The 11465-nt window shown below is 48.3% G+C and overlaps 1 protein-coding gene across 1 annotated transcript in view; it reads right to left on the bottom strand.

Annotated features, from left to right (window-relative positions):
* dscaml1 (Down syndrome cell adhesion molecule like 1) overlaps window positions 1–11465 on the bottom strand; it is a 618289-nt gene that overhangs the window by 97977 nt on the left and 508847 nt on the right. The window contains exon 19 of the mRNA XM_070893140.1: window positions 2132–2271. Coding sequence (XP_070749241.1) covers window positions 2132–2271 — 140 coding nt within the window. The remainder of the gene's footprint in view (window positions 1–2131; window positions 2272–11465) is intronic.

Below are 11465 nucleotides of genomic sequence, written 5' to 3' on the forward strand. Positions count from 1 at the left end.
ATAAGGAGGTGTTTAACAATTTAACCGTCCAATTTCAAAGTTACTCTGAATCCCTCTGAAGTTTTACTGTGGAATATCTTTTGTTGTGTATTTCCGATTTTCCTGGGACTTGCTTTGTAGACTTTCTTCATGGACAAAGTAAAATGACCAAGGACCATGCCCCAGTGGTCCCAGTAAGAAATGGTGTGCTGTAAGGTTAGTGAATCACAGGAGAAGATTAGGTGTACGGGGAAGACCTGTCGTGCAGGACAACACCAAGATTGAAAACAGCAAGAAAGAAAAAGACTTATATTTCTATAGCGACTTTCACAACCTCAGGACATCCCAAAGCGCTTTACAGCCAATGAAATAGTTTGGAATTATAGTCACTGTTGCAATGTGGGAAACGCAGCAGCCAATTTGCACACAGCAAGCTCCCACAAACAGCAATGTGACAATGACGAGATAATCTGGTTTAGTGATGTTGATTGAGGGATAAATATTGGCCAGGACACCGGGGATAACTCCCATGTTCTTCATCGCCTTAAGGTGTTTTGCACGCAGCTGAGAGCCTCGGTTTAATATTGCATCAGAAAGACGGCAGCGCGGTGCTCCCTCAGCACTACACTGGGTGTGTCAGCCTCGGGGTTTTGTACGCAAGCCTCTGGAGTGAGACTTGAACCCTCAACCTCCTGACTCGGAGGCGAGGGTGCTGCCCACTGAGCCACGGCTGACACAGAAGTGGACAGAAATGAAGAGGTAATGATTAGCTGACACCAGCCTTTGGTTTTTTCAGAAACTGAACAGTGAAGGAGGAACGGGGAGACTGAGGAAGGCAGGAGTTCCACAGTTTTCAGGTCCTTGGACAGAATGAACTGAAGCAGAAAACCAGTTGAAGAGTCTTCAGTTCCACACAGCGAGACTGTAGGGAGGAGGAAAAATGTGCAGGTTGGCATTCTGGAAGCTTGGTAGAACCAAGTAAGATAAGTAGAGAGGAGCAATGATCATAATGGTAACTACAAAATGCCGCACAGAAAGAGGTTGGGGGCTAAAGATAAGAGCGAGCCTATTGTATCCCACCCAGAAATGCAAGGAGAGATGCTGAAGAGCCTGCTGAGGGATAGTGCAGTATTCCAGCCTTGTCCAATCCCGGTTGAAGAGTTGTTGAGGGGAAAAGAACTCTTTGCCTGTATGAAGACCCTGAGTATGGTGAAAATTGGGTGCGATCCATTTAAGACGAGAGCAGACAGTGAAGCGGAGAATTGCGATAGCTGTAGAAGGGTTAAGGGAGGAATTTCCATGGATAAAGGGTTGGACTTGTGAGAGACAGTAAGGAGTTGAGGGCTAAAAATGTGTTGCAGCCCAGTTTGAGGCAGTGACATCAACTGGTCGCTGACGTTTGCTCCGGGCGATGTTTACCGTCTCCAACCGGGATATTCCTTTTTAGCGCCCCAAGAGGGGAGTGGAGCACAAAGGGAAGCGTCCCGCGTCACTGTTAGGGCGCGAAAGGCCCATCGTGGGACGGTAGCGCGGTAGGAGGTGAGGTCGACCACGTGAAACCTGCAAAAAATGGGAAGGGAGGCTACCAACAGCCTGCCACAGGCAAGACAGGTAAGTAATTGTTAAAAATGTGGCTCTCAGCACTTAGCTCTTCATTCCCTGAGATATCGCCGCGGGGTCCTCTGTGCACCGTCTGCTTCCCGCTGTCGGGATCAGCGCCCGGCGCTACGGCAGGCCAACACAGCCAATTTCGGAAACGCGTCGCAAAGGGGGCATTGTGCACTCCTGACGTCACCAAGGGGGCGGCGCTAGAGAGGGCAGCGCTAAATGACAGCGTCGCCGCTAAGCCACCAAAGATGTTCGCGGCAGGCTGTCACAGCGCGGGGCTCGGTAGGTAGGTGCTCAGCGACCCTTTAGCGCCCCTCTCTGGCGCTAATGGTGGCGCTAACCAAACGAATTTTTAGTGCTGAGTCTTGGAAGAGCTGTCTAAAGATCGACACGGTTTCCCAATAAACATTCGATCTGCAATAACAGAGTTTGTCAGGACAAAGTGTGACTGGAAGGTTAAAGGATTGTCCATTTCCTGGTATCCTCAGAGGCACATTGCTTGATTATTTCATGTCAACAGAGGGGCGGAGGTGTTGCTACTTACTGGCTGCCCTGACCCGGGGCTGGAACAAAAGATGGTGTATTTGCGGATGATTCCATTTGGTTTGGTCGGGGGGAGCCAGGACACCACCACGCTGCTGGCGGAGGAGGGAACGGCTTTGATTCCTGCAGGAGGTCCTGGAACTGAAGCAGAGAACAGACACAGCGTGAAATAACGAAATGCAGCCCCAGTAACGTTTCGCCAAGCTGCTTATTAATTCCTCGAACGCAGAATGGCGCGTGCCACGAAAGTGTTTCAGCTAACGCCCAAAACAAACCGAAAAGCATATTTGCCAAAGTGTTTATTGATTGCTGCTTGTTTCCACAGAGGTCGAAGTGGGCATTTCAGTGTGTAAAAGTTTGAAAGAAAATATAGTGGATATCCGTCACCCTAAAACACAACGGAGCGGATATTCCGGTCCTTTGCGTCTGATTTTCGCCCCGGAGCGGCGGCAATGGCGGCGGTGCGGTCTTGTGGGCGTGCGGTCAGCCTCCAGCGCCCCGCGGGAGCTCTCGGGTCCGGTTTTGTGGCGGCGCGGAGCAGCACCGGCCGGAAGAGCTGCGCCCGGTGTACAACGCGCTTAGCACTGACCGCCGGTGAATACGGGCGGCCCGGCCTATACCGAGTGCAGAGAGGTAAGTAACGCCGTCCTAAGGTAAGTGTGATTGTTTTCTCTTTTAAGTTTTTTTACGGTTTATGTTGTGGTGGCGTGGGCTGTGTATTGGGAACTTTTCTGTGTCGGGGTCTGTTCCCCCCGCCCCCCGGGCCTCTCTCGGAGCGCGCCAGGCCAGGCTCTTTAGCTCGGACGTTTCCAACGCTAACGCCCCAAGAGAGGTGTATAACGCCTCCCTTAGCGCTGCCCCCCCACGCTCAGGGCCCAGCTGCCCGATGTTACTGACTGAGGCGCAAACTGTTGCCGGGCGCAAGCTTTACCGCCCCGCCGCCATTACCGCCCCGAAATCATCAAAGCCGAAAATCCGGCCCAACGTATTATCATATATACAGAAAAGGGCAAACATAATGTATTATTACAGAGGGCAAGGAAAAACACAGCATTATTAAACATATTGCAGAACACTGATTGTCCTTGTATATAAACAAAACATTATCCTGCTGAATAAACAGGAACTCGGTGTAGTTATACTATGAATAATCCTTACATAGGAAGAGGAGGAGGCCATTCAGCCTCCTCGGGCCTATTACGACAATCAATAAGATCACGGCTGATCTGTACCTCAACTCTATTTACGCGCGTTTGCTCCATATCCCATGATACCCACACCTAATAAAAATCTGTACCTCTCGGCCTTGAAAATTTCACTTGCCCCAGCGGTTTGGGTGAGAGGGTTCAAGATTTCCACTGCCGTTCATGTGAAGAAGTGCGTCCTAGTTTCACTCCTAAATGGCCTAGCTCTAACTTTAAGATTACGTCCCTTTGTTCTGAATTCCCCAGTAGAGGAAATAGCTTCTCTGCATCCACACCATCAAATCCCTTTATCATTTTAAACACCTCAATTGGTTCACCTTTCAACCTTCTAAACTCAAGGGAATCAAACTCAACCTATCCTCATGATTTAACTATTTAGGCCCTGGTGCTGCACTCGCTCCAATGCCAATATATCCACCCAGATATGCAGTGCCCAAAACTGAACGCTGTACTCCAGCTGAGGTCTGACCAAGATTCTCTATTACTCAAGCATCAATTCTTCCCCATTGTATTCCATCCCCTTGAGATAAAGGCCACTATTCCATTTGGTAATAATTCAGGAGTCAAGGGTAATGGGGAACGGGCAGGAAAGTGGAGTTGAGGCCAAGATCAGATCAGCCATTATCTTATTGAATGGCGGAGCAGGCTCGAGGGGCCAAATGGCCGACTCCTGCTCCTATTTCTTATGGTCTTATTCCCATTTACACCTCCTCTAGACCCATCTTTTGTTTCTATGTTTCTATGTTTCTATAGATGTAGTCCTTACTACTAGGGGGATCAAGGGGTATGGCGAGAAAGCAGGAATGGGGTACTGAAGTTGCATGTTCAGCCATGAACTCATTGAATGGTGGTGCAGGCTCGAAGGGCCGAATGGCCTACTCCTGCACCTATTTTCTGTGTTTCTATGTTTCTTTACTTGCCCCATTACCATCTCCTTTTGCCTTGCATCAACCCTTTTGTCATTTAATCTCTCCTGCCTTCCACCCTATCAAAGACCTCCCCTTTTGTTCTTTCTGCCCCTCCCCCTTTTCCCTGCCTCTGCACTTGCTTAAAACCCGTTCCATCTCTAACTGTTTCCAGTTCTGAATGAAGGTCATGGACCTGAAAAATTAACTCTGTTTCTCTCACCGCAGATGCTGCCTGACCTGCCGAGTATTTCCAGCATTTTATTTGATCACTTTTTGTACCTACAGACCAGCCGTTGGTGATTCGTGCACATGGGACACCCAAATCCCTTCTCCTCCGGAATCAACCATAACTCTGGATAGTTACACAGTGAGAAACCCTTATTCTGTTCAATAAACGGGAACTCCATATAGTGACACAGCGAGCAATTCTTACCGAGACAAATAAGTAGAAATGGTGAATAAGCTTAATCATGTTGAATATACAGAAACTCAGTTCAACCAGCAAAACAAATTCCTTGACAACTGCTTCAGGATTTAATAATAAAACACCCAACCCGTCTGTTAAGAGTGCTGTCCATCTCCATTAGATTCTTTCCTGTCATATATATTTATAATTGTTTATTGGATTTTAACCGCTGCACATCTTCAGACACATACAGCCAAGGTTATCCTCGGAATATCTGGCATGGACACGATGAGTTGAATGGCCTACTTCTGTGTCTGAATTTTTCTGATTCCATACCCAACTCTGCCATTGTGTCTCTTCTTTGTAAACTGCTGTCTTCAGCAAAACTGGAACCACTGGACAGATGGAAGAGCTCAGAACAGTCCATACCCAACCAACAGGACAAAGACACTTGACATCTTTCAAATTGGGTACAACTCATTCTCTTCTTACTGTCAGTCCTGCTAACACAGCGAAGCTCTTACAGGCTCCAGTGTAAAGAAGGCATTATTGTGAGTGTCTGGGAAAATTAGCATACACTCCAAGGGCTAGAAATTCGATACCGCCCGCTTTGAGGCGGTGTTGGTGCCAGGACGCTACCTTTAGCGCCGGGTGATGTCTACCGCCTCAAAGTGGGATATTCAGTTGTATCGCCCCAAGAGGAGAGTGGAGCACTAAGGGAAGCGTGGCACACTCCTCCTCGGGCGCTAACGGAGCGATAGCGCAGGAGGCCCACTCAATATTGGGGCGAGGATGCCGGCATCCTAGTGCCTGAAGAAAACAAAGATCCTGGGGAAAATGTCAATAAACCTCACCCACACTTCCCCACTACTGCAACAAATAAATAGAAGTTTGAAAAACTGAAATTTCAGCCCTTACCTCACACTGCGGACACTATCGCCCCGGGATCGTCGCCGGACCGACTGCTTTCCCTGCCAGTCTCAGCGCCGGGCGCTACGGCAGGCCAAAGACCCAATTTTGCAAACGCGGGGGCGTTGCACAAGCGGTGATGTCACGCGGTGGGCGGGGCCAGCGCCGCCGCTAAACCTTTACTGAAGTTCGCGGCAGGCACTGGCAGCATGGCGCACGGGCGGGAGGTGCTTAGCGCCGGCCGCTAACCAACCGAATTTCTCCCCCCGAGTGTATATGCCTGATTTCTAAAGGGACAGCGTCGTTTGAAAAACCTGGTTGGTTCATAACATAGAAACATAGAAAATAGGTGCAGGAATAGGTCATTCGGCCCTTCGAGCCTGCACCACCATTCAATAAGATCATGGCTGATCATTCCCTCAGTACCCCTTTCCTGCTTTCTCTCCATACCCCTTGATACCTTTAGCCGTAAGGGCCATATCTAACTCCCTCTTGAATATATCCGATGAACTGGCATCAATAACTCACTGCAGTAGGGAATTCCACAGGTTAACAACTCTCTGAGTGAAGAAGTTTCTCCTCATCTCAGTCCTAAATGGCCTACCCTTTATCCTAAGACTGTGTCCCCTGGTTCTGGACTTCCCCATCATTGGGAACATTCTTCCCGCATCTAACCTGTCCAGTCCCGTCAGAATTCTGTAAGTTTCTATGAGATCCCCTTTCATTACTCACTGAAACTGCTGAAGCCATTTTACCCCATTATTATCCAGAGCTGAGATGAGTAGAACCTGTCAGAATCTTGTATGTTTCTATGAGATCCCTCTCTTATCCTTCTAAACTCCAATGTATAAAGGCCCAGTTGATTCAGTCTCTCCTCATATGTCAGTCCAGCCATCCCGGGAATCAGTCTGGTGAGCCTTCGCTGCACTCCCTCAATAGCAAGAATGTCCTTCCTCAGATTAGGAGACCAAAACTGAACACAATATTCCAGGCGAGGCCTCACCAAGGCCCTGTACAACTGCAGTAAGACCTCCCTGCTCCTATACTCAAAACCCCTAGCTATGAAGGCCAACATACCATTTGCCTTCTTTACTGCCTGCTGTACCTGTATGCCAACTTTCAATGACTGATGAACCATGACACCCAGGTCTCGTTGCACCTCCCCTTTTCCTAATCTGCCACCATTCAGATAATATTCTGTCTTCGCACTTTTGCCCCCAAAGTGCATAACCTCACATTTATCTACATTATACTGCATCTGCCATGCATTTGCCCACTCACTAACCTATCCAAGTCCCCCTGCAGCCTCACAGCTCACACCGCCACCCAGTTTAGTGTCATCTGCAAACTTGGAGATATTACACTCAATTCCTTCATCCAAATCATTGATGTATATTGTAAAGAGCTGGGGTCCCAGCACTGAGCCCTGCGGCACTCCACTAGTCACTGCCTGCCTTTTGGAAAAGGACCCGTTTATCCCGACTCTCTGCTTCCTGTCTGCCAACCAGTTCTCTATCCACGTCAATATATTACCCCCCAATACCATGTGCTTTGATTTTGCACAACAATCTCTTGTGTGGGACCTTGTCAAAAACCTTTTGACTTGTATGTTGTGCAATGGCATAAATTATGTCACCACCATAAAGTGGACGTAGGCCTCGTCTAGCCCTTCCTGCAAACAAAAAAACCCATTTGTCCAGAAATGTTTTTTCCTTGCAGAATTTGCAACCCTTGTGCCAATTGGTATTTTTACTTTTCTTGCACAAATCCCAGCTCGCGTTCTCCCACATTTCCCTTGGGCTTCCCCACTTAAACGCATGTGCTACTCCTCCTGATTATCATCGGCTTTCAGTTAAAGTAATGGGTTGGGAAAAGAACGGGCCTGACTAACACTGACGTGAACCCTGTGTCCGCAGAGGGAGTAAACAGGCTCCACCTGACACTTTGGGCACCTCTGGGGCCGAGCGAGTTGGACGGAACTGCAATCAGTACGTGAAAGTGTCGACATCTGCTCATCGTCATAGGCAGTCCCTCAAAATCGAGGAAGACTTGCTTCCACTCTAAAAGTGAGTTCTCAGGTGACTGTACAGTCCAATATGGGAATTACAGTCTCTGTCACAGGTGGGACAGACAGTCATTGGAGGAAAGGATGGGTGGGACTGGTTTGCCGCACGCTCCTTCTGCTGCCTGCGCTTGATTTCTGCATGCTCTCAGCGACGAGACTCGAGGTGCTCAGCGCCCTCCCGGATGCTCTTCCTCCACTTAGGGCGCTTTTTGGACAGGGACTTCCAGGTGTCGGTGGGGATGTTGCACTTTATCAGGAAGGCTTTGAGGGTGTCCTTGAAACATTTCCTCCACCCACCTGGGGCTCGCTTTCCGTGTAGGAGTTCCGAGTAGAGCGCTTGCTTTGGGAGTCTTGCGTCAGGCATGTGAACAATGTGGCCCTGCCCAACGGAGCTGGTCGAGTGTGGTCAGTGCTTCGATGCTGGTGATGTTGGCCTGATCGAGGATGCTAATGTTGGTGCGTCTGTCCTCCCAGGCTAGCTCACTGCTCACCCTCATGGCACAAACTCTCGACTCACCTCGATTGGACAACGGCCTCAGTCTTCAATGAAGCACTGCTGACAAGCTCAAATGGAAATGGGATCCATTCGAAAGGTCGCTTCCACGTCATCTCCAGGAATCTTTACAGTTCCAGAGTGCCTGAGCGAGCTCAACTCGTTCCCAATAGAAAACAAGAATTTCCTTTTGCGGCGATGGAACAAAGAGGGAATGCCCCTTTAAGAATTGCACCATTATTTGAATAAATCCAAGACTCCTAGGGTGTCGAAATTGGGCTGTGGACGCCGGCGGGAGGCGGCAAGCGGACGGCAAAGGCCTACCGTCGTCGGTGAGCAGCATTGACGCCTCGACCTAAACTGAGTCGGCTCTTTGGCAGAGGTGCCAAGAAGCACAACGCCTCTGTCGCGATATTTGCTTTGTACGGCTGCCGTACCGGCAAGAAAAAGTTGGCATTAAGGAGTGGGTCTCGGGCGGAATCGCCCGGAAAGGAAGGTACGTTTTTCTCTTTCTTTATTTATTTATTGCTGCATGTTTTCGTTAGTTTGAAGGGTGCGGAAGTGTGTGTGTGTGTGTGTGTGTGTGTGTGTGTGTGGATCAGAGAAGTTTCAGTTTTAATTTTTTTTCTTCCTGTTTTTTTCTCGACAGTCTCCCGTCGGGAAGTTCAGTCGCCCTCCTGAGCTCCCGCCCGAAGCCCGAGTGTGCAGCATCACTTTTTAAGCACTGCTCTCTCACCTTTGGGCGTAAAAGCTGAATTTAGGACTTTGAGGCTGCGTCTAACGTCTGACGCTCAAATCAGCAGTCGGGTGGTGACACCGCCTCTAAAACAGCGGTACCCAATTTTGACCCCCTAGTTTTTTTTTCGTTCCGGGATGTCGATGTCGCTGGCAAGGCCGGCATTTATTGCCCATCCCCAATTGCCCTTAAGAAGGTGGCGGTGAGCCGCCTTCTTGAACCGCTGCAGTCCGTGTGGTGAATGTGCTCCCACAGAGCTGTTAGGGAGGAGTTTATGGAGTTGACGACCTTATATATGTATAAAAAAGAGCTGACCGTGTAATCATATCGCAGCCTGGCATGATACAGCACAGAAGGAGGCCATTTGGCCCATCGTGCCTGTGCAGGCTCTTCGAAAGAGCTATCCAATTGGGCCCACTCCCTGCCCTTTCCCCATAGTCCTGTAAATATCCCTCCTTTCAGGCAGTGCATTCCAGATTCAACACAACTCCCTGCATTAAAAAAAATAAAATCTCCTCACCTCCCCTCCCCTCCCTACTTTTACAAGAAATGAATTATAGACGAGATGAGCATTTTAATCAGATTTGGCCTATTCTTACCCCTAGGTTATTATGTTCCAAACTATGAACCAGACAGCTCAAGTAAGATTGTGGAGGGGTGAGGGAGAAGGGGCCCCACTGTCTCTTTAAGTGGTCTGATAATTAATAAGAAAATGACAGATGATGAGACAGCAGTGAACATCATTTCCATTTAGGCTGGCCAAATCCCACCAGCCACAGTTTTGTTAGGTATTCAAGTCTGAGAAGCTTACAGGTATTAAGCAAATGTTTCTGGCTGGGGGGAGGGGGGAACTGGGAGGAGAGAGCAGGGCAGACCGAAGGGAGATGTTACAGGCAGCCGAGAGATTAAGCCTCCATTTCTCAGCATTATATCCTTAATGTGAAAGCATTATGATTGGACCGATAAAGATAAATTGTAATATCTAAAGCGACTAGGGTCTACATCATTACAATTAAATCCATGTTGAAAGTTAATCCGCATTCTCTGCACCTGTTGAGAATGGCAGGGTTCAAATAAGAACCTGTGTATGCAGATTAATCTGTGACAAGGCTCCTTTAGGCCCAAGGCAAAAATCTTTTATTTCTTCATAAAAATTGTATAACTGCAGCACCACTCATTTGATTTCTATCTTCGGGCTATTCTATTTACAGCACAAGCTACAGATTTTATGTGAAATATTCAAACGATAAATTACTGAATAATTGGGCCTACATTATGGCTGCCAGGAGATGTGGTTCAAATCCTTGGCAGTGGCCATTTTTTAATAACAATTACGTGACAGTTTATGTGCGCTCTACCCTTTGACTAATGGCCATAATTTTCATATTAACGAGCTCCTCTTTTACGATGTTCATGGGCTGCATTCAGTTGATAGGTGCTTAAGCTCTCCGTTATTAAACATCATCAAAAACGGGCACAAAAGCAGGAAAAGTATTGTTTTTTATACTAATCTACAACTCGTCCGAAAGCCCTCCTGACCACGTACCATCTGCACCCCTACCCGGCCTTGGCTCTGTTGTCAGCCGTGGCTCAGTGGGTAGCACTCTCGCCCCCCCCCCTGAGTCAGAAGGTTGTGGGTTCAAATCCCACTCCAGGAACTTGAGCACAAAAATTTAGGCTGACATTCCAATGCAGTGCTGGGGGAGAGTTGCACTGTTTGGAGGTGTCATCTTTCGGATTAGATGTTGAACCGAGGTCCCATCTGCTCTCTCAGGCGGACGTAAAAGATCCCATGGCACTATTTCGAAGAAGAGCAGTGGAGTTATTCCCGGTGTCCTGGTCAATATTTATCCCTCAATCAACATCACATTATCTGGTCATTATCACATTGCTGTTTGTGGGAACTTGCTGTATGCAAGTTGTCTGCCGCATTTCTCACAGTGACTACACACCAAAAGTACTTCATTGGCTGTAAAGCGGCTTTAAGGCGTCTGGTGGTCGTGAAAGGTGCTATATAAATGCAATATTTTTTTCTTTATTGGCCTCCCATCTCCCAAAACATTTAATTGGAAATCCACATCCTAGTCCCTCCACAGCTTCACCCCTCACATCCTCTGTGTTATGTCTTTAGATGCTCTGGTAATGACTCCACGAGGCAAAGTATTGCACTTGAACTGGAGTGACCTTAGTCCATTTAATATAACTCCAGAGTGAGGATCGGACATGGTGGCCTGCCTTTTATACTAGGCCAGGCACACCTGTACAGGTAACCTACAAGTCTCCCTCTGGTGGCACATCTTAGTGACCATACAGCTGGTGTACAAGTTTCCCATAGTAGTGCCCTCTGGTGGAAACATCATATGTAATAGTACAAGCAGTAAACATGTCTGGATACATGACACTCTGCAACCTCCTCCAGCCCTGTGTGCAAGCATGATCCCTGCTCCTTCCAGTCTAACCTCTCTGTATCGCTCTCCCTCCCTCCTTGCATCCACCGTTGGCCACACGCAACGAAACACTCTCCCCAAAGCCCGCCACATTGCTACCGCTCTGCCCTGCTTTAAAACAAAAAGAATGTGCGTTTATACAGTGCTTCTCATGACGTCAGGGCAT

Source organism: Pristiophorus japonicus, chromosome 11, assembly GCF_044704955.1.
Source record: "Pristiophorus japonicus isolate sPriJap1 chromosome 11, sPriJap1.hap1, whole genome shotgun sequence".
Taxonomy (NCBI): Eukaryota; Metazoa; Chordata; class Chondrichthyes; family Pristiophoridae; genus Pristiophorus; species Pristiophorus japonicus.